Source organism: Netta rufina (genome assembly GCF_964035555.1).
Source record: "Netta rufina genome assembly, chromosome: 3".
In the NCBI taxonomy this organism is placed as follows: domain Eukaryota; kingdom Metazoa; phylum Chordata; class Aves; order Anseriformes; family Anatidae; genus Netta; species Netta rufina.
In genome coordinates, this window is record NC_140125.1 from 72,361,469 (window position 1) to 72,384,747 (window position 23,279).

General features: G+C 47.0%; 1 protein-coding gene across 1 annotated transcript in view; it reads left to right on the forward strand.

Moving 5' to 3' along the window:
• Positions 1–865: 865 nt before the first annotated feature.
• Positions 866–23,279, forward strand: part of SOBP (sine oculis binding protein homolog) — a gene marked incomplete at its 5' end in the record, with an annotated part of 96,033 nt that continues 73,619 nt past the window's right edge. The window contains 4 exons of the mRNA XM_084285122.1: positions 866–961; positions 9,776–9,914; positions 11,743–11,928; positions 21,866–22,017. Coding sequence (XP_084141248.1) covers positions 866–961; positions 9,776–9,914; positions 11,743–11,928; positions 21,866–22,017 — 573 coding nt within the window. The remainder of the gene's footprint in view (positions 962–9,775; positions 9,915–11,742; positions 11,929–21,865; positions 22,018–23,279) is intronic.

Sequence of the window (23,279 nt, forward strand, 5' to 3'; positions counted from 1 at the left end):
GCGTCCTGCCCAACTTCTGCCCCCCAAAAACCCTCCGGCGGTTTCGGCACAGGGCAGAGGAGACAGCGCTGCGTGCGGGGTGAATTCAGCTTTCAGAGGCGAAGCGAAGCGGGGATTTCGGGGCGAGCCCGCTCGTGCCCTGACAGACCTCATTTCCCCCCTCAGCTCCCCCTGAGCACCCCCAAACACACACAGACACACACTCACACACACACTCACACACACTCACTCACACATACACTCGCCCCTTCAGCACCACGGCGCTGCCTCAGCGCCTCTCCCTCGCCCCCTGCCCTCTCCCCCCTTCCCCTCGGGGGTCCTCCCCCTCTCCCCTTCCCCTCCCCAGCCCCCCGGCTCTCCCCTCTCCCATTCGGTGCACGCAAGCCCCGCCTGCCTCCGCCGTGCCGAGCCCAGCCTCCCTCCCTCCCCTCCCCTCCCCTCCTCCCCTCCCCTCCTCCTCTCCCCTCCTTCCTCCCCTCTCTCCCTCCCTCCCTCCTTCCCTTCCCTTCCCCTCCTTCCCCTCCCCTCCCCGCGGCCGCCACAGCCTGGCTGGGCGCTCCCGATGCAGGCCGGCGGCGAGGCAGAAGATGGCTGACTCGCCGGGCCACCCGCCCGCGACCCCCGCCCGCCCGCCGCGCTCCCCCCGGGCTTCCTCCTCCTCCTCCTCCTCCTCCTCCTCCTCTTCTTCCTCCACCTCCTCCTCCTCCTCCTCCTCCTCCTCTTGCTGCCGCCGCCACTGAGAGCCGCCCCCCCCCCCCCCCCTTCTTTTCCCTTTTACACCCCCCCCCCCCCCCCCCAAAGCCCCTCCCGGCCCCCCCAGAGCACCAGCAGCCATTTCATCTCCGGCACCAAGTAGGCGCAAAAAATGGCAGAAATGGAGAAAGAAGGGAGACCGCCCGAAAATAAAAGGAGCAGGAAGCCGGCGCACCCGGTCAAGCGGGAGATCAACGAGGAGATGAAGGTAAAGGTGACCGGGATGGGGAAGGGGGAAAAGGAAAAGGAAAAGGGGGGTGCCCGGCCCCCCCCACCTCTCTCTCTGCTCTCCGCCGTGCATGGAAATGGAATAAGAAAGGATCTCTTGTCATTTTTTTTTTATTTATTTTTTATTTTTTTTATTTTTTTTTTCCGTAGGATGCACTGAATGTGTCTCAACTCCGCCTCCTGGGCTGAAAACAGAGACGAATTCACAGGCTGCAAATCCTGTTCATTGACCAGCTTTGATTTATTTATTTAAAAAAAAACAAAAACAAAACAAAAAAAAAAACCAACAACTCTCCCTCATTGGGCTTTTAAGCTCCTTGGGTGCCAGTCATCACCCCCTTTTTTTTTTTTTTTTCTTTTCCCTCCCCCCCACACCCCATAACCATCCCCTCAGGTAGCGGGGGAAGCCCCTAAAGTTAGGAAAGAAGGGGCCCTCCTTGAAACCCCGCTTTTCTCCCCCTTTTTCAGTAGCCAGCTGCAACTGTGTAATTAAATTGTCAAAGTGAAACGCTGCGGGCTGAGCCGCGCATCTCCCGTGCACTTGGGCACGGAGACCCCCTTCCTCCCCTCCTGCCTCCTCCCCACCCGGCGGAGGGCAGCTGGAGGGTGGCAGCCCTAGGGTCTGGTTTTTGGCAGCCCGTTTGGGGGTCCCAGGGCTGTCCTGTTCACGAGGAAGCGCTGCCAACCCAGCTGTGCTCAGCGGCAGCGCTTGAGGCGGCCGCTCCAGATGTTAGGATGGCTGCGATTGCACTAAACCACATTTCGGGGTTTCTTTTATCAGGAGGTCGCTGCTCCAGGCTTAACCTGTCCTGTTATTATTTTATTTTATGTTATTTTGCGCCTGTTTTTCCATGCCTGTGCCACCTCCGTGTTTGTTTTGCGTCGCTGATTCCCCAAAGTTGGGAAAGGTGCATTGCGAGACTTGAGGCGAACTTGTTGTTCAATGCGCGTGTGAAGTGATTAAAGCTGCCTTAAGCCTGGCTCCGGGATGAGGCTGCTGTCATTTAATCCGAATATGTCATTTATTAAAAGACTGGTCGTAAGTGGAGGTCTGCCTGGAAAACACCACACGGTCGCGTAGTGTGTATACTATATGGGCGAGTGTATCGACATGCATGATGGCTAGTGAAAATATCGTTGCTTTCTGGAGCGCCCATCTCCCCCTGTAAAATGAAGCAGGAATGCACCATCCCCTCCCCTTCCCCTCCTCTGCACACCGCTGGTGTCGGAGCGGTGTCCTTTGCTGCTGGAGGCAGGCAGCCTTGCTCGTGCTGCCCGTGCGCCCAGGCTGGAGATGTGGACGGGAGTAGGAGCGGTGCTGCGAACAAAACAAGGCGCCGCTGCCCTGCGTGGCCGTGGCAGCTCTTTGGAAACAAACCGGGCGAGTTTCAAGCCCCGAGGAGCCTTGTTGTGCTTTGCGAGGTGTATGGCACAGCCTGTTTTTGGGGCTGGGTACGGGCGCCGGGGAGCGAGAGTCGGTGCTGTCGTGGTCGTGCGTGGTGGTGAGGGCTGCGGAGGGCTGCAGCACGGGGCACTGGCCCCTCGGAACATGGCTTAATGCGATCTATACGGATTGCAGCTTTTAAGTTTCATAGGTTCTAGGATTACAAATTAGCTAATTTTAATCAAAACATGTGAAATGTTATCCTGGCTGGATATAAAGGCTGACTGTGCTGGATCCTCTGGGTTTGTTTTGTTTACTTTGGCTGCAGGCACACTCAGCGGTTTGGGAGATAGTTGTTCTTCTACAGTATAACAGATGTTTGTCTGAAAGGGTGAGGAAGAAACAAAAACAACATTGTGTGAAGGAGAAAAATTACACAATTTTAAACTAATGCTTTGGTATTAAGCACTGGCGTTAGCCTTCGTGTAGAGAATTTCTCTTTTTTAATCATTGGTAGCTGCTTAAGGCTACAGACCTCAAGATTTCAACCGAGTTAGTAATTAAAGGCAGATAGAAACAGCCTTTTGAACCAGTCGGGTCTCTGGTGGAGGGTGAGACAGCCGATGGCAGACCCCCCTGCAAAACGCAGGCCACCTTACAGTGTAAACGCTGCTATTATGCTGGGAGACGGCATTTTTAGTAGGACACTTGGCTGCTCTAATCCTAGAAGGAAAGGGGGGTGAGGGGGACAGCCGTACAGATTTCTGGCTCGTCGAGAAAGTTAAAATCCTGCACTTTCTATTTCCTGATGAGTTAAGATGTCTGGTTGCTGTTGGTAAACCCGAGGAGTACAATAATGTAACAAATTGGTGGCATTGTGCAAAATGTGTGCAGCAAAATGACACAGGGAACACAATGTGCCCTTGTGTAGGTTCGTATCTGTAACGTTCAAACAGCCTGGCTGTTTCCCTTCATCTGAACTGCTTTCATCTGGACCAGTGTAAAATAAGCTCTGGTAAGTAATCACGGCAGAGCAGAAAGAAAGGAATGTATACAGCAATAGACAGCCTAAGCTGTAAAAACTGTAACCTGAGTATCAGCAGCAGATCAGATATCAAGGCTTTAAGGTAGGGGAAATGAAAGAGATGAAGGGGAGGAAAAGACGAGAGAGGGAATGGAAAAGTCAGCCTGGAAAGTGAAGGAGAAGTAGGAGGGCCCCCTCAGGGAAATTTGGCTCAGGGATTAGGGAATTTTATCATGGTGTACAGTGACCTACTCAGGTTTCAGCCCACGTTGGATCGAATTGCCTCCCTTTGCTAGCAGAAAGAAAAAGGGCTGGTGTAGATGTGATTTTTTTTTTTTTTTTTCCCTTCGGGTAATAAAAAGGCCATTGGTACAAGTGTCTATTTTAAGTACAGCAAATGCGAGGCGCTATGAATGAGCAATAAAATTACCTCATCACGGAGACTTCCCTCAAGATTTGCTGTTCGATATAGTCGGGTATTTACTCAAGAAGTATCGCACAGCCCAACTGCTCGCGCCTGGTCTATGCCAGCAGTGGTGCCACCGCTCGCTTGGGACGCGGCCGGGCGTTCGCGGTGCTCGCTGCTGCCTTGTGCCAGAGATTGAGTTACGTTTTTGTTATCACTACCCGAATGTACACGATGGTTATAAGAAATTTTAATTTGATACATTGTTGTGTGCGAAAAGTACATGACTCTGCACAGTTTTCTGATATTACGTTTCAATGAAAAATATATTCGGGGCAACTGGTTTTGTTTCTTTGTGACCTTCAGTCAAAGCCTTTCTTTTTTTTTCCTTATGTATTTTTTATTTAGTCCCCATTCCTTCTTGGGATTATGCTTTCCACTCCCCCTGCCCAGAGGCAGCCTTGCTCATCGCACACTTTGGAAGGAGAGCAGAGTAGCTCTGAAATTTGGTTGTGTCATTCCTCACGTGCTGGTGAATACCAGGACGCCCAATAGACCCAAAGCCAGCAGAATCGGGGAAGCTGGCCCTATTTCAAAACTAAGTTTTTTTTTTTTACGGTTTGATTGATGAAAGTGCTCGTGGAGACTTTCACATCCCTCCCTGAACCTATTCCCGTGCTTCACCCCGCTGCCAGGCAGCAGTGCTGCTCCAGGGCAGCGGCCGGGTGCGCCGAAATCCCATGAAAAGCGCTGGGGTCGATTGGAGATGTCGCAGCAAGTGGGTTGTACGGGAAGTTCCCCTGAACAAACAAGACAGTGCCTCCACATGTTCAGAGTCTCTTGTCAGCTGAAAAGCCGTCATTTCCCAGGGCTGCTCCGTGCGCCCAAGGAGTTTACCATCTATAAATATTCTCAATAACGAATCCGGATCTAAAATTGGGCTCCATTCCTGATGCCTAGAAGCTTAAGGCAGCCCCATCTGTTACAGTTTAATAGTAAACTCATCGGAAGATATTTCAGTTTAGCGGTCTAATATTCCCCGTTTGGCGTTGAGAAGCACTACCGTCAGGATTAGGAAAGCGGTGGGACAGGCACGGCCGCGCCGCGCTCGCCGTGAGCCAGAGAGCTGTGGACGCTAAAGAGATTTCAAGGAAACTCCTCCCTTCTCTCCTGAAAAGCAAAAAAACGCTCTCGTGAAAAGTGGAAAAGCAGACAGGGTGTATCAGCTGTGGTGTTTTGGGATCCCGGGGCGGGTTTTTCTGCAGAGCCTTCTGTGGGGCGGCTGTGGAGGGGAGATGCGCTGCCGGCCTACCTGTGAGGGCTTCCCCGCCCGCCTAGTAGGGCACAGGGAATTAAAACACCCCCAAAATAGTCTTGTTGTTAGCACAGGGGTCTAACCATGTTGTTCAACATGGCGACAGCATAAGCACGCAAAAAAAATACCACAGAGTGGAGGTTGCCCCGTGAGCGCGGGCACATTTTTATTCCCTCAGCGCGGTGAGGGCGGGGAGCGGATCTGTGGGGCTCCGCACCTGGCGGGGCTGTGCGTGCAGGGAAATGGAAGGGAGCCACCGCGCTTCCTCTGAAATCTGAAATAAACATTCGGCAGTAAAACCTAGAAGAAAATGAGTCTGACAGACTCGCTCCTCTGTGTGCTTCCTGCCTCTGCCTTTGCCAGGCCTGGGGCTGCGAGGCCAGGCCTTGCCCCCTGTGGATAGGGTTCGTGGAGAAGGAAAGGCAAGGGCTGCGGGGTGGAAAGAGAAGCAAGGGTTAGCTTCACAGCCTATTAATTAGTGAAAATTTGGGAAAATGATGCATTGCGACGTAAAAAAAAATCGAGCCGTAGGTGTACTGTTACGACGAAACGAATGGTAAAGCGGAAACGAGTGTGATTATATTTTTACTGCCTCACATATAAGTCAGCCTTGCGAAGGAGAGAAAGCACAGCCTGGCAAGTCAGTGCACTCTTCTTCGTCTTTCCCGTGAATAGGAAGCAAATTCAAGTCAAAATAAGGAGTATAATGGTTGGTTAGCTAGCCTGGCTCTTCCAAAGGGGAGGGCATTTCTGCACGTACAAGAATGGAGAGCTCATACAGCTAAAACATGCAAATTACACATTGTCCCGCGGGAGGGATAAGTGGTTTGGGACCTGGTAGGGGGCAGAAAGCGCTGTCGGTGAGGAAAGGGGCTTGGCGTGTGACCTCCTGGCAGGGTATTGTGAGGCTCAGTGCTGTCTTTTTCCTGGGAAACCTGTGAATCTGGGCTCCCGGGTTCCAGCCGAGCAGTGTGGTGGCTGAGCGGGCATTTGGGGATGATAGGTGAGGTTTTTCCTGGGATGCTGGTTGTTCGTGGCATTTCAGCCCTCTGGCAGGGATGTAGAGCTGTGTTGGCAGTCTCTGTCCTGCAAACCCTCCACGTCCTTTCGGGGAGTGGGTCTGTGTTTGGGCTAGCTTGGTGCCTTTGCTGTCCTGGTGCTGCAGAAGCTTGGAATCGCAGCTCCAGGCACATCCTGCATCCTGTCACCCATGCTTGTCTTCACGTCTCGTTCAGCCTGGGTTTGGCAAGTCCATCTCCATCGCCTCTCACTTGAGCTGGTTCCTCTCTAGCGTGCTTCATCACTGCTTCTTTCAACTCTCCTGCTCCAATGTCAGGTCCCACATTCTTGCTTTCCTCAAGCGTCGTGGTTACAATCATCACCTTTCCTTTCACCAAGCCTTTGAAGCTTGTCCATCTTTCAGTGAGCTTCAGCTCTGCAGGTGCAGGTTGTGTGTTGATCATCTTGCTCCCTTTCCTTCACTTTACCAACAACTGAGCCTCCCCCCCCCCCCCCGCATTCATACAGAGAAAAATTGTCTCGCCTCATTGTTTGTATTTTGATTATTGCCATCATACCACAATGGTCTTTACACATCCCCCTCGTTATCGTATCTTGAATCTGCTTAGGCTGGGCCTACCAGTGATAAGGAAAGAAGAGAGAAAGTACGGAAACAGTGAAATGATGGTGGTCAGCTTCAGGGCAGGAGCCTCAATGAGCACTTGACCTGTGCGACCATCATCTAGATGTCAGACATCACTGTGGATGGGTATTTTAATCCGGAGTCTGAAGGAAGGTGATACTGTAGCTCTGTGGATGCTCGTTTGTGGATGGGAGTCAGTGTAGAAAAAAAAAAATCCCACATTTCTCAGCTTTGACCATCGGCTTGTTAAGGATGCGATCATCTTCCTGGTTCTGTATGTACAGAGTGCTCTGTAATGGAGCCCCGGTGTTAGCCACCGAGAGAACAGTATTAAGAGTGATAACCATCATTGTAATAGGTAAGACAAACTATGAAGGAGAGTGGCTTAACTTTTTTTTTTTAATTCAAGCATCCTTGTGGAGAAATCACTGTGTGAGAAAGATACTTACTACTGTTACCGCTGATACGTGACCTCATTATACTCTCATTGAAGTTAATAGCAAAGACCCTGCTAATTTCTTTATTTTATACGAGTCAAGTCTCTATTATGACTAATTTCAAAATCAAATGTATTTCTTCTCATTATGACTGTTCATTTCTGTGCATCACTCAACATGAACAGTAAAATGAGCCTTGAAAGGTTCTAAAGCTTTGTGCCACCGCAAGCCCAACAATCCCTGTGACGAGGCTCTGAAGAGGGACAGCAGCTTGTTGCAGGAAAGAATAAACATACACAGCCTCGCTTACATATTCCTTGACAAGTAATTAAAAATTACTCATTGCCGGAGTTGATCAACAGTGCAAATAAAACACAAAGCATCCGCAGGAGGCAAATTTAGAGCTACTCAGTTAATTGGGCTGCATGGAGTCTAAGTCAGACTGCCTTTTGTCAATTGGCCTACACCTTGCTGGATTAATCTCCAGGGCCACGTCTCCACAGCTGAAACGTGGCAGAGCAAGGGAAGGTGGCGGAGCTTTCCTTTGGGACTTCGCAGATCCCCTCTGCTCATTTTGGGTGGGCTGCGCTGGCCAGCTTTCACTTGCTGTCTCCAGGTTGTTTCAGTGCTGGATTCCCATGGGGTTATTGCATTAGGATTTTCAGCACTGAGAGAGGAGAAGTCATCTCAAAAACAAAAATAAATAAACAAGAAACCCTTTAGAAAAAAAATCATGAATATTTCTGGTGTTCTTTAAAACGCTCACAGACCAGCAGCATTGACGTGAGAATTTAAATGTGTATTTTAGAAATGGGGATAGGTATTAGCCACGCTACACTGCAGTGTGCTCTTTGTTGCAAACTGCTGTGGTCTTAGAGTTCAGACGTAACAGGCTGGCATACCTGTAATGCTGAAACTGGGTGCAGGTGTGCAGCGGTGCGATGTCTGCTGGCAATTTGGGGCCGCACAAAGGAGCCACAGAATGGAGCCTTCCAGCAGGAGGTCAAGTGAAAGGGGAAAAACCGGGAAACTCGATGCTCTTTGGGGTTATTGTTTTGGAGTTCCTTTTCTTGGAAGGTGTATTTGTAGCACAGTGGCACAGGTGATACTCCTGGTAGAGTATAAATTGTCCGTGTGTATTGCTTGTAGCTGCTTTACCAGGGTGACAGCAACCCCTCTGCAATCCCGTGTGATCAACGAGCCGGCAGCAGCGTGGCTCGGATGGTCCAGGGCAGGGTGCCTGCTGCAGCTTGGGATTCGGAAGCAATTCGGATCTGATTAATTTTATTTCTTTATTTAAAGGACTCGAGGATCGCTGTGTTTCTATCATTAGGCTCGCTCCCACTCAAAACCTAAGCTGGTGCTGTTGGTAGAGAAGATGTAGCAACCTGTGGGTTTGGCACACGGCATGTGTTTTGGATGGGTGTCGTGTTCTGCTTTTTTCTCTGCCGATAGCTGGGCTCACAGGAAGATTGCTAGTCAGGATCGTTATTCGGATGTCAGGATTTTACGGTAAAATCAAGTTTGGAATTTGTTTTAAAGTAATAATAAAAACACAGAGAGACCGAACTGAAAGACTTCGTTTGTGGCTCTTTCGTTTCATTTTTCATTTGTCATGTTCCTTCAAACTGACCTTTGCAGTGACGATAATTCATTAGCCAGTTTCCCCCAGGAGTTTCCTAAACCCATAAGCCGTGCCTCCGTGGTACCATCCAGTTTCACAAAGCTTCATTGCCTGGCTGCAGGGCTCTTGACTTACTCCACTAAATCTCCTGGTCCGGTAATGAGCATTTTCCACAGAAATATTTTTGACACATGACCTGGAGGACATGTTTTTTAGTGAAGTTTGAGAGTTATGACAGTCGTGTTCCGTATTTTGCATTTCCACACAAACATAAAGCGCAAGCACGCTGCTGCTTGGAAATTGTTTTGAAAATAAAGATGGCAAAGCAGAAAAAGGGTTTTCTTAAACAAACGTAAGAGATTTTTATGTGAGACGCTGTGGTAAAATGCCTTCATGGTAAAGAGTTTTTAAGTGCCTTCAATATACAGAGGTTTATAACTCTGAGGAAAAATGTCTTCGCTGTGATTTTATTTCACTTGCTTCACGTGCATCTCTCCAGGAACTGTAATTGTGTCGGTGACCTACTCCAGCTGAAAAGGCTGTAGCGCAGTGAGATTGATTAACTGCTGCCTGAAAAAATCGTCGTTTTCTGTTACTCATATCTTACATTTCTGCTGCAGTCTTAAATATTTTATGGTAACACAGACACATTTTTGTGACGAATGTATGGTGAAGCATTTCTGACATTGAATGCCAGAGCAGGAAAGCATAAATAACTCTCCTTTTCATTTTCTTTAAATTACAGATGTATGAGTCTTTGTCATAATTACATGTGCCAGTCTGAGATTTAAACGCATTACACTTTATACACTTGACTTGTGAAATGCACATTAGTCTTTGAGGAGGTGGGACAAACCTGACACTTCCTCGTGTAGCAAAGATACCGTTCGATTTATGTAGTCCTCCCTTCATTCCAGATGGTTATTGATTACATAAATAAGTAGGTGATTTTTCTCTTTCAGAACTTCGCAGAAAACACTATGAATGAGCTCCTTGGCTGGTATGGTTATGATAAGGTTGAACTGAAAGATGGAGAAGACATTGAATTCAGGAACTACTCTGCAGATGGGGAAAGCCGCCAGCACATTTCTGTTCTCAAAGGTAATGAGATTTAATGTTTCTGTGTCCACGCAAAGAAGGATTAATACCTCAACCTGTCTGAGTTGGCGGGGACTAGGAAGCATGCTCCGCTGCTTGCTTTGTGGTTGATTTAAATAAAAATACCTGAGAGTGCCTCCTAGTAAGAGGAAGCCAATAGGGTACAGGGAAAATCACTTAACAAAATTCCTGTTGGTAGGCACTTAGTAACACATCTTCGCAAATAATGCCTTTTGTGAGTCAGCTGAAAGTCAAGTTCCTACGGTACCAATAAACTGCTCGCCACTGGAAAAAGAGAGAGCGTTTTCATAGCGGTGTGGATTTAAGGAAACCCTCTTGCTTTCAAAACAAAGGCTTTTGGCTCAAGGCTTTCTAAAATCCCAAAAGGTTTCGAGCTGGGATATTCACAACTCATGCAAGAAACATCCTGAACATTCATAAAAGGCTTCTCGGCGATGTTTGTATTATGCCGTGTTCTGCAAGTACTTTACAAGTTCTCAAGGGGTGGAGGTTTTTTTTTGGGATACTGCTGGATCTTCACACGATGTGATAGGAAATTACTCGCCGTGCAAATGATGGGATTCAGCCTGGTTTCTGAGCAGTTCACTTGCTGCCTTCTGACTGCTCAGCCCCAGCAGGTAGGTAGGGTCAGCAGGAAAAGGGGTATAGGACGTTGCTGGATCTTGGCTTTCCCAGCAAGGGTTTCTCAGAGGTGGGGTAGAGAGAGAAAACTGCAGAAGCATTTAGGCTGTGGTGGCAAGCAGCAGCATTGTACTCACTGAGTGTTGCAGTGAGGACTGATACCAGAGAGACCAGCTCTGAAGAAGAAATGGCTAGAAAAAAAGTGGAAAAACTAGAGGTAAGGTGAACCAATAACTGTGTTAAAAATGAACGTTTGCAGCTTGTTAGTTGTGTAGCAGTGACATTAGTGATCAATATTTATATTTCACTGAGAATGCAGTATCGTTAAGCCACCTTTGAAGAAACTTATTTCTGTGTAGTAATGGGATTCATTTATTTATGTTTTCCTAAACAGATCTTCTATTGAATGCTTTGTGGCTCCAGTCTATGCCTAATGAAATCTGTAACGTCCTTTTTTTTCTATAGGCACATGATACAAATCATATGTTTTATGTACCAAACAAAGATGTCGAATACCTGTGCCAGGTAGAGATTTTTGATGTATGCAGTCTGTGGGAGAGAAAAAAGTGTGTTTCTTTTTCTGAGTGATGGGAGGAGAGAGAATGATAACAGTTAAGTCCTGCCCCATAGCTACCTGAGGTGCATTAGAGAAATTCCTACAAATGCAAATCCAGAAGTGCTTTGGGATTAAAGAATTAGAATCGTGACTGTCATCATTGCATGCACACTTTGCTCTGATTTCAATATTTTGCTCCTCTATTTAAATCCTTTCCGCTACTTACTACTCATTGTATTATTGAGACAAGAAGTAGGAATTCTTTTATTTTTCAGTTTATGCTTCTTGCACTGGTGAAGCCCCAGCATGCTGAGTGTGATCAAGGTGAAAACAGTGCATGTAAAGGGCAGGAATATGGAATCATTGATTAAATAAGACAGGCTAGAGAGATATACAACAAAATAATCCCACTTTTTTAATATAGTTGTTTTTAGTTTGACTTTGATTTAAAGAAAGGGAAGATTTTTGAGGAATAGTTGAAAGTATTCACTTGTTAAAGGGGAAAGTAACTGTATTTTTTGTGCACCCTTCTTGTATTAGGGTAAGTAATGTAATGAACAGGTTGGTGAAAGTATCAAAGCATCTAAGAAATATATTTGTCATACTGTACAATGTGTTCTTTGTGTTTTGCAGAAAATTCTTTGCCAAAACCAAAATTACCCGAGGACAGTGTTATTTCACCGTACAATATAAACACAAGCTACCCAGGGCTTGCCACAGGAAATGGACTTTCAGACTCACCAGCAGGGTCAAAGGATCACGGGAATGTACCTATTATTGTCCCATTAATTCCGCCACCTTTCATAAAGCCACCAGCAGGTAAATCCTCACGAACGTTTAAAAATGATGCCTGTCATTGACACGTGTCCTGAGATTGCTAGGATGTGACTTATCTGTAAGAGTGCTTTAATAACCGCTCACAGGGAACTTTAAGACAGGGTGGGGGAGTGACTTTCTTTGTGAATATTCCTTAAAAACTTCTGCAAATTCAATGTCAACCGGCTCTTCTGCTGCTCGGGACACCCCGCAAGCTGGATTATACTCCCGCAGCACTTGAGCAACATTTGCTTTTTAAAAAAATGATATTGTTTTGATGAATAAAGCCTTTTAAGTAAATTAATGAAAGGTGATTAAATTAAAAATAGGCTCCAGGAGGGAAACAGTGAAAGAGACAAAGCCATCAAATCAATATTGTGTCTTTATATCAGGTTAACAAGCTCATCCTGGGAAAACTGTCTCCTGATTCTCATTGAAATCCCTGACCATCGTCTCCCGAGGGTTTAATGCGATCTTGACTCTACCCAGGAGACCACAGCGAAACGTTTTACATTTTCATTAGATTTGTATCAGGAGTGATTTCATAACATGCCATTCCTCGGAGTTTATGTGAAAAATGATTTATTCCACTCCGCGTGCTGCTTACCATAATCCGTGCGAGTAACTCGTAGAGCTCCGCTAGGGCGATGAATTGTGGTGTTATTGTTTGCTGTCCTACACGGTGCGCTAACGGGTGAGTGTAGGTAGCAGCAGGCTCGGGCCCGCTTCTGCAGAAGTCCCTGGGTGTCACCTGGGTGCTCGTGGGTGACCAAGGTGACGCGTGGTGCCTCCTGAAGATGCGAGCCTGCTGCACGCAGGGCAGCAGCCTGGTTACAGAGTCCCCACCAGCCTCGAGGATGCTCCTGCAGAGGTAGAGCAGCTCGTAGGGGCAGGTCCCACGGGTTGGTGGTCGCCTCTGCCCTTCACTGCACTTCCTGAAGGTAACCCTAAAATCCTGGTCGGTCCAACAGACGGTTTGCCCGTCGATAGCGGCGTGACAGATAGAGTGGCCCCTCCCAAATTATTTGTATGCCATTGAGTTTTTTCTCCAAAGAAGTATCCTAATATGCCATGAGTAATTTTCAGATGTTACCCAATATGCGCTCCGTGCCAAAGACTTTTCATCTATTTTATACGGTATTTGCTAATTACCAAAGCTATTTGGGCCCATTCCTGCAGCCCTTACGCAGCTAAAGATCTCGGGCCATATGGGCTGGATCCTCAGCTGTTGTTGATTTGGCCCTAAAGCTTTAATCAAGGGCTTGTGTCGTCCCAAGCTATTTTCTCCTCCAATCTGAGTCATGAATGAATCCAGAATGCTGAATTTGTGGGACATGAACACAAGGCTATAACATGCATTGTGCAAACTGCCACAGCGACTGGATTTTTATGACATCAAACAAGCAGGAGGAGATGGAACGATGAAGTAGAAAAACAAATTACTGCAACAGTAGTTAAGTGGGCACAGGGGAACCTTGGCCAACTCCACTGCCTTCTGTTCTTTGCCTGTCCACCTACTGCGTGTGGTCCTGCGTTCAGATGTCCCCGTAAAGGTAGTACACAGACAGGGCTTTTCATGAAGTATTTTCCATTTTTAGGTTTTTACTTCATTAGTTCATAATGAAAATCAATGTTGTACTCTCTTAAAGGATACGAAGTGCACGATCTCTGCCTCCTCTGACTTTTATCGCATGATCAGTAACGAGCACTAGATTACCACGACTTCTGAGCAGATGAACATATTTATCTCACCTTTGGCTCAGAGAGCAAAGTTTGGGAGGGCTGGAGAGGGAGGAGAACCACAACCTCCGTGGGATTTGCAATAGGCACACGTAGTAATTGCTGTGTTTTATCTTCGGGCGTAGGAGCCCTAGTCATGATCACCCCAAAGAGCCCGCAGTGAAGCGCAAGGCAAGAAGCAACGGGTCAACACAAGTAGAAAAGGGAGTACAAAGGAGCCACGAGAGCCAGCGTGCGAGGCAGTGGTCTTGGCGCCGCACTTTGACACCGTTTCGTGGGCACTGCATCAAAGCAGAGAACTTCAGAGTGATGCAAAGCCAGGCAAGGGTAACTGGGGGGATGTTTTCTCGGAGCCCCTCGCAAGCGTGGGGGCAACCTGGGGAGCAGCACAAAGGTACTTACTTGATAGACGGGCAGAACTTCTGGATGTTGAATAGGGAAAAAGTCAACAAAGTTTAATGCTAGCTCAAAAGAGTCTCCCTGCAAATGAAAGTGATGTCTAAATCATGAACCTGAAGGGCATGATGCTGTGGTCTACTGTTACCAAACAGAAAATACGGGGAAAAAAATATTAAGACTTTAATTCTTGCTATATTGATCTGGAACTGAAGGGTCAGAACCCATAACGAAGTGTCAGAGAGACAGGCTGAGGCACTCATTTGGACAGCAGAGCAATGGTCTGGAGAGGATATGCAGATCCAAGAAACAGCCACAAGGAGTTATTAGTTGAATAATTCTTGCAGGTAAGATTCTGTAGAGGTGAGAGGGAGAAAAGAAAGAACAGAGCATCGGGGATGCTCACAGGAGCCTGAAGGGAGCAATGAGACAGATACTCTGTAAGGTGCACACATGGAGCAATTGCAGAGGTAGAAAAAGCACAGGGTAAAGACATCTTTCCAAGGAGGCAGGTATAATTCCTAATATCAGAGAGCTGCCAGCTCAAGAAGGAGGAGGAAGGAGTACTGGTCATGAACTATGTCTAGGAAACAGTCACTGAAGATTTCAGTAGATTAGGTCTTACCTGAGTGTGTTGAAAAACTTCAACCAGTCTCCTATCTGCACTTGCATTTTAAAAGAAGAGGCTAAAACTGTGAATAGTTAACAAAATAACCCTTTTCCCTCTCATTCTTATTTTATGATTTTTGTTGTTGTTGTTGTTTTGAAAACCAGATCATTTTGAGCGGTGTGAATACAATTCATCTCCAAGCTGTTCTGCTTTCTGTGTTAGTCAAATGACAAATTAGGGAAAATTTGCTTATACAGTCCCAGAAAACATTAGACTCCCACCTGACCAAATACAAATGGCTCCGACAGAGGGGCTCTCTCCTTGCCATACCCTACGATGACACCCAAAAAAGGCTGAGGTAAACACCCGGGCCCTGTGTGGTGCACGGGCCATCTACAGGCCTGAGGGATCTTCAGGCTTCACCTCGAGTACAGCTGGGCAGGCTGTGTGATTGCAGTGTTCAGTACCAACCGTCCCAGCGTTTGTTCTGCAGCCATTAGCAGCAGAGAGGAAATTTGGGAGGGCGCCGGTGACTCTGCCCTTCCTCTCAGCCGAGCGTGGGCATCTGTTGCTGCATGGGATGCAGGATGGCTGAGATCTGGGCTTCTCGGTTTTAGAAGAATGCAGAAGAAGAATGCAAAAAGTTCTTTAAAGGCAGGCGAGAGCATGCTCCCTCCCTCCTTCCCCCGACACCTGCTGCAGGCTGCAGTGTCTCCGTTTCCCTGATCCTCTGGAACTGCTCTGGAGCAGCATGCTGTAAATTGCATCAATATTTAAATCGTGTTGGAGGGCTCTAAAAGCATAAAAGATTTTTAAATGGCAGTTAGCAGGGCAGTAAAGCTGGATCCCACAATTATCTGTCTGAATTCACCAAGGAATTGGTTCCACGACTGCATTACCAAGAAGGCTGATTCCAGGCAGAACCCAGTGGCAGTTTCCCTTAAATAAAGACCACATTATCAGGCCTAATTAAGCCTATATATTGAGGTGACTTTCATTTTACTGCACTCTGGGTCCCGCTTCAGTATTTTCCAAATCTTATTGCAGTTGCTGAACAGTTTTACAATTCCTTTAACTGTGGCTTTAGTGCTCTGATAAAGGCTGCCACAACAAACCTGAGTCACTGCCCTTCAAATACTTGCTTTGGTTTGGGTTTGAAAAATCATCTAATTTACGCCGCTCGTAGGGTTATTAGTGCTTGTGTTTTAAAATGCCAATGGTTGCCCATCAGCCTGCTTCTTCTAGCCCGTTGTTGATGTCTTTTGCTCTCTGTGGAGGGCTGAGTGTTTCCCTTGTGCTAAAGAGAAAATCACAAAGTCCACATATGCCCTTTAATAGCATATATTAGAAACGCACAGGGAGTTCCCCCTCCATTAGCTGAAATAGGTGCTTTTTTCTTTGCATGCTTAAAACCTGCCTAAACGCCAGCTTTTATTTGTGGTGGGCATTCAGCTCTTGCTGAGCTACGCTTGAGAATACGCCTCAACACGGGCATGGTAAACATAGGCAAGGCACAGCTCCCCCAAATGAGTTTTTGAAAAGAGCTGGGACACGACTTTCTTGGCAGAGCACTGAGCTTGAGGAGCCTGGTCTTTAAAAGGAAACGCACTATGGACCCCATGAGGTATTGCCGTGGCCGTGGCAGCAAGAGGCTTTCTGTTGTAAGCCCTCTTTTTAATCTTCCTCTCAGAATTACGTTTTCCAAGGTACTTTTTGTACCTTGAGTGTGTCACACGCCCCGTCTATATAGAGGAGCAGTGCTTAACAAAGGTTTCTGCAGAAACGTTGCACACATTTTGTTTGTTCGCTTTTTAAGTTTAATCAGATAAAGTTTTGGATATAGGAAGAAGTATGGAAGTGGTGCTTCTACTTTGCTTGGGCACATCTGCCTCAGGAAGTGCTTGGAGGTGACAAAATCTGAACACGTGCTGCTTGGTTGTCTTCAGTGGAAAGCCAGAGTGCCAACCAGGTAACTCAGGATTAACCAGTATGAAATCCTGACTGGTCCCAGTGGGAACCAGAAAGGCTTGCTGTTGATGCTGCAAATGTCAAGTTAAGATCTCATGTCTTTAGGTCTTTTTTCAGCTTTTCATTAGAAAGCATGAATGAAAAGAGCTATAAAATGTAAAGACGTGTGCTGGGGGATTGGGCGTAGTTCCCAGCACGGGGCTGAGGGGCTGTTCTGGTGGATTCCTTCAGCTTCCTCCCCCCCTAAAAAACTGGGATCCAAACTGCCAGCGTGAGGGGGTGGGATGCATGAAAGAGGAAACACGGGGTTAAAAATAAATAGATAAACAAAATAAGCAAGCAGTAGTGGTGAGGCCTGGCTGCTGATAGCTGTGGTGGCAGGAAACTCGCATGTCAGGAAGAGTCGGGCCGTGGGGAGACACGCAGGAGGATGGGCTGCCAGAATATCTTCTGGATCAGGTCACAGCCCCAGCCCCAGCCAAGGCACAGGTTCCTTTCCAAGGCATGGGCTCGCCTGGTCTGGAGGATGTACCCTTTGAGATCTCTGTCCCTGACCCTGCGTCCTCATCATCCTCCTCCTGCTCAACATCACCGTCGCAGTACTGCAGGTGGGCACCTCCAGGAGTAATTTTTTCTTCTTGCCAGAACAATCGAGCATTTCCTGCTGAATTTCTTGCAAGGAAATGTGGAAAGTAAGATTTTGGAGCACCTGTCCAGGGATCACCGTAATCTTCAGGATTAGAGCTGTGACTGCATTTAGCTTTGGATTCATGAAGCCAAAGTTGCAAATGCCTATCAGCGAGTTCAAAACTGCAGTAGCAGAATGTTGCAGCCTCAAAGTTAGTAAACTGATCGGGGTTTAACTCCAGAACTGTAGGGATTTTAGGATCATCCTGCTAAGCACTGTAGGCCACGCTGGTTTGCCTAGATAAAGGGGCAGAGCTATACGTGATGGATTTGCTCTATTGTGCTCACTGCCTTCCTTCCCTTCTCCCCACCTCTCCGAATTACGGTTCCGTATAAGATCGATTAGTCTAAAATGCTGCTCGTTGGTCTTAGAGGAACAATTTTCTGCAGCTCCCTCACACTGGTTTGAAAGGAGAAAAAAAAAAAACAAAACACCAACAAACCAAACATTCTGCTTAATTAAGACCTAAAGAGGCGGTGCAAACTTTTGATGATTAATTGGAGCATGCTTTAGAGTGATGCATATTTAGTTATTATAATGTGATAATTTTATCTTGTTATACAAACTGCTCCCTTTGGGAACATGATTTAACACTGCAAACGCACCGTGTTTATTGCATTGTTCATTATGAAAAATGCAGGAGCAAAAAGCCACAAGGAGATGTATCTGAACAGTATCTGTGCAGGGGGTGCAGGGAGTACTCCTTCCACCTGTAGTGACACAACCCGGGGGCAGAGAAAACACGGTACTGGAACTCCCACAATAGCTCTTCCTATGAGGAGTGGCTGCAAATTCAGGTCTTGTGCTACGTGTGGAAGGAACACGCCTTCCTATTGCCTGATGCAGCTGCAGGAAGCAGCCGTGGGGATGTTCTGCTGAAAACTCAACGTCATTATTCAGTGTTGCTGTGACAGCTCCCCTTGGTCTTGCCTGTAGGAGTACCCGTGCTGCCTCTCACAGGTGGGACAAAGCTGAGAACGTGCTCAGCTTCATCAGCAGAGGGGATCCAGCGAGAGCTCACGTGATGGACGTGGGCATGCTGTCAGGGTGAACTCATGTTACTCAAGGGGATATATTGGAGATATTCAAGAATAAATGAGTATCAGAACCGTACAGAACGGTTTGGTGGGAAGGGACCTTAAAGGCCACCCATTTCCAACCCCCTGCCATGGGCTGGGACACCTCCCACCAGCCCAGGTTGCCCAGGGCCTTGTCCAACCAGAAGGCTTCAGAAGAAAGATTCAGGACGCGGTCTTAGAAGTGGTTTTTAAAGATTTGGACTGAGGAAACCAAGGTCTGTGAAAAAGTGAGAGGAATCTTATCTTGAATGGAAATTTTGCATTACTGCTTTCGGATTATTCCAGTTTGTGTTTAGGAAGACTGCAATTAGAGCACCACCCTTTGGCTTTCCTTATTTCACACAATCTTAATGGATTTTCTGAAAGTTATTGCTTCCCACTGCTGTGGTTTGTAGTGGTAGAAATACATGGGCTATTAATTTTCTGTTAATGTCGCAGTCCTCTTTTTCAGTCACTGGGCTTAATACATTGTTTTGAAACATCCTGCAAGTATTTGCACAGCTTCTGCTCAGATATATGTAAATACTGTCAGGAAGGAAAGCACACTATCAGGTTTGGACCTTTATTGTCCCCAGCTGTCGTCCACATACCCTGCTGCTCAAGCCATGGTGCCTGGCTCTGCACCTATCCCTAGGTAGCTTCTCTTAAAGATGAAAGAAAGGAGTTGGTTTTAGAGCAAAGTCCCCTTCTCCCAGGGCTGCACGCAGCTCTTGCTGACGATCCATAGGGAACTAGATATTGGATATTCTCCTTTTTCACCTGCTGAATTCTGAATCGCATTACGAGGAGATGCGGTTGCATCAAAAATTTAGTTGGCCAAACCTACACCTGAGAGGGCAGATGTGACTTAGGTGTGATATATCAGCGTGCTCTTCCAGGGAAGGCATGCCGGGACCCCTCAGCGTGCAGGTAAATCTCTTGTAGCAGCGTTCCTGAGCCTTATAAATGGAAGAGGCATCTACTTTTATTATTACTGTTACTGTTAAAGGGACGATATTGCGTGTGACTATTTTTTAATGACTTGGGGAGAAGGGAGTGGAAGAGAGAAATAACTGAAGTTCTTCGTATTTAGGCAGACTCCCTCCCTTCTGCCCTTCGTCCTTTCAAAGGATTAATATAGATGATGCCTTCTGGATATCAGCTCTCTCTTCCTGGAGGTGCAGACAGTGGCTGGTGGTAATTTGTGGACCGTTTTCTGCTGGTGTATTGACTTGCGTGTCCATCTATGGACCACAAGTTAAGCGATGCTGAGCAAGGCATCATCCCTCCCCTCTCCTCTCCACGCTGGGGTCTGTCTGAAAGGAAGCCTTGGGCAGAAGGAGGTGGATGAGCCCTACCATCCTGCAAAACAGCATGCAGAGAAGCGTGTGACGTGGCTTTTCCGTGCGTGCAGTCGCTGCTGGGATGCTGTGCGACAGGAACGGGATGGTTGTGTGGTCTTGCTGATGGTCCATGGGAGGCAGAGTTAATCTGTGACCACGGGCAGGAGCTGAGTGGTGGCTGAGGGTTTTCCCCTCTTCAGTCCCGCATGAAAAGTCCTGAGAAATCCCAGTGGCAGAGCTCTGCTTCTCCTTAAAACTCCGCCCAAGCCAAGCCAAGCTGCTTCGAAAAGAGGTGCTCCGGCACCTGCTTTGCCAGTGAACTCTCTTTCAGCTCTGTAATTTTCCTTTTTCATTAATGACAGCTATTCTCACCGGTAATGAAGGCTGTTAGAAAGGTATCACTGCTAGATCTATTTTCCCGAGACAAAATCCTTCCTGTCAGTAGGAAATACAGGTTGCTGTTCCCTGAACCGGGAGGCAGCCAGCTCTTCCCCTTCGGCTCGCAGGCTCTCCTCTTGTCCCGATGCATTCAAAGGGGCAAGTTTGGTGTGTAAAGAATTGCATGGTTATGGTGCAAAACCAGCCAAATTGGGACAACTTTGTAAAAGCTTGGTACTACAAACGGCTCGGGATGAAAATGGTAAGAGCTGCTGGGCTGTGCCCCCCCCCCCCCCCCCCCCCCGAGTCCTGGCCAAATTGGTTTGATTTCCCTCGATATTCGGTGTATTAAAGCGTTTATAATATTGACAAATCCCACTAAAGAGTAAATGATGAAATGCGTTAAGCACAAACCTGTGCTACAACTTAGCCTTAAATACGGCTCTAAGGGTAGACGGTCTGATTAAAACTAAAAGGTCATTATTTTTTTTTTTAACATTGTACAGTTTTATTTGTGGCTGTAAATCATAACACAATTTGTGGAAGGAAAAAAGTTATTAAACGGGCAATATTTATTCCGTTAAGGTGAATAAAACGCGGCACGTAGTCCTGAGTTATGACAGCTGGGGAAAGGAGCCAAATCACTCTGCTAAAAATTAGTTTGCCAATAATTTTACAGAACGATGACAGTGTAGCTTCGAAAACAAATCCTTTATAGGGAAATGGGATGGCTGCATGACAGACTCTCTGAGCCATGAATTCTCCACAGCTCATGGACTAGGAACTGCTTTAACAATTAGTCTTCGGGGACTTTGTTTTTTCCCAGCAGTTAGACAATGGCTGCTGCCTGTAACCAAAAGGTCGTGCTGTACAATAGAGTGGACATCGGGACCGAAGAGTTTGGGGTTTTGAGTCAAAACGATTCCTGCTAACTCACTGCAGTCATCTGCCCAGGAGGCTTAACTATTCCCTGCCCCTGCCTGCGAAGCTGGCTGAGAATGCTGACTGCCCAAGGATGTCGCTGGGACTTCAGTAACAAGTCCAGCTGTGCATCTCGGGAGGCGTACACGTCCCATTCATAACGCACGTTTGAGAAGAGCTTGCTCGGGGGGGGGCTGAATTAAAACTGGGGTGATGAGCATGAAGGCTGGGAAGTAGCCCGGCAGTGCTGCGTCTCCCTTCTTGCTCAAGTCCGTGTTTTGGTGGCTGCTGTGTTCCAGTGCAAGCTCCCGTTTTACACACTTGTCATTGTTGCGAAACAGCGCTGGAGTGGGGCGCTTCATTTGCCTTCTCATTTGACAGAGGGCTCTTGTTAGAGACCTGCTTTGGTGCAGTGCTGTCCAGGCGCCTTTGGTCACCAGCTTGCTGAGCAGAATATCCAGAGGGCTGCAAGCAACAAGAGCAGAGCAGCAGGATTTACTAAGCCTCTGTTCCCGGTTGCTTGTTCAATAAAGACTTGTGCACTCGTACACATGCTGAAAAGCTCTCGAGACTTCCCGAGCTTTTCAGCAATGCACCGTTTTGAAGCTAATAATCTTTTCCAGCCCTCCTAGAAGCTCTGCCAGGCTGCTAAGCCTGCCTGGCACAGGTCACCTGTGGAAGGAGCTGGAAGTCGCAGGCAGGCACATTTCCACTCCCAAACACTGAGAGGTTAGAAATAAGATGAGCCGGCGCCGGTTGTATCTAAGAGTAAGTGTGCAGATGTCTGAGGAAGGTGTTTGCATCTCATGTAAACATTGTTCTTATATTTTTGTTGTAGAAGATGATGTGTCAAATGTACAAATAATGTGTGCCTGGTGCCAGAAAGTTGGAATCAAGCGCTATTCCCTGAGTATGGGAAGTGAAGTGAAATGCTTCTGCAGCGAGAAGTGCTTTGCAGCTTGCCGAAGAGCATATTTCAAGAGAAACAAGGTAAGAGAAATAAGGAAAGATGTAACCTGCATAGACATAGCTTTAATTGAGCCCAGCCTGGGTCTCATTTAGCATCTAATAGAAGCTCTTTTCTTTTGTTTTCTCTGTTTCACCCAGTCCCTCCACTTTCCATCCGTATTGTCTCTTGCACTGTCAGCCCTTTACTAACCTTGTTTCTTTCAGTTTCCTTCAGCTTGATGCTTGGGTTTTGTGAGAGGCAGTTGAGTTTAGATAATAATAAAAACCTAAGAGTCCCGATTTGGCCTCAGGATGCTTGCTGCACACACCCCACTAAGAGGAGGCACCGTGCAGTAGAGCAGAGGGTGGCTGCGTGTGACTGTGTCAGCTTTACCAAGTAGTGGAAGTTGTGTCACAAATTTCCATGGCAGTGGGATCATGGCCAGCAGGTAAATGCTTTTAAGGCCTAAGTCTGGATCCCATCATGACAGTGGACATCTTCCCACCGAGACTAGCGAGCTGTAGTTGCGTTCTTTTGAAGTGTACTGCAGCTAATACGTGATCATAGCTGCAAAATTCAGACCTTACACAGTTTTTGGTTTGGGGTAAGTGATGTTAGAACATCCAAAGTAGCACGAAAACCCCTCCTACTCCATTTAAATTTAACTTCGTCTAAAATTAGAATGTAATGCTAATATCGAATGCCTACAAAATTGCTGTAATCGCTGAAGTACAGTGCCTGAAAATGCCCTCTAGGCCACTTCAGCAGCTGTTTTTCTGCAGCAGTATGTGCGATATGTCATGTAAAGAAAAATAATGAAGGAGCACTCCAGCATTTTTTTTTTAGTTGTTGAAAAAGTAGCTGTGTCCTTCTGGTATTTACTAGTGCAAGAAGAGTCTTTGGATAGCTTTTGTTGTCTTAGAAATATTTTTTCTTCATAAAACCTTTTACATCTTGGTTTTCTGATTGATACTGTTTTCCCTCACGCTACAAAACATTCAAGGCCTTTCAAGTTGCAACAAAATTCAGGTCTCCAAGTCTGGTATTTTAAATATGTGCTGATAACAAACAAACACACGGAGATCCTAGACTCAAGATGCACTGTTAGAGCAAATTACCCTCCTTCATAAATTTGGGTCACATCCTCCTGCCAAAAAAAAAAAAAAAAAGTGCCTGAAGAATTAGGTTGCAAAGATCAGTAGAGTGGAATTTCGGTGGCAGTCTTGGAGAATCAAGCTCATAATGTCTACTGGAGCAGACAGGCAAGTCAGAGTCACGTGGAGGCCTCTGCCAGGAGTGGTGT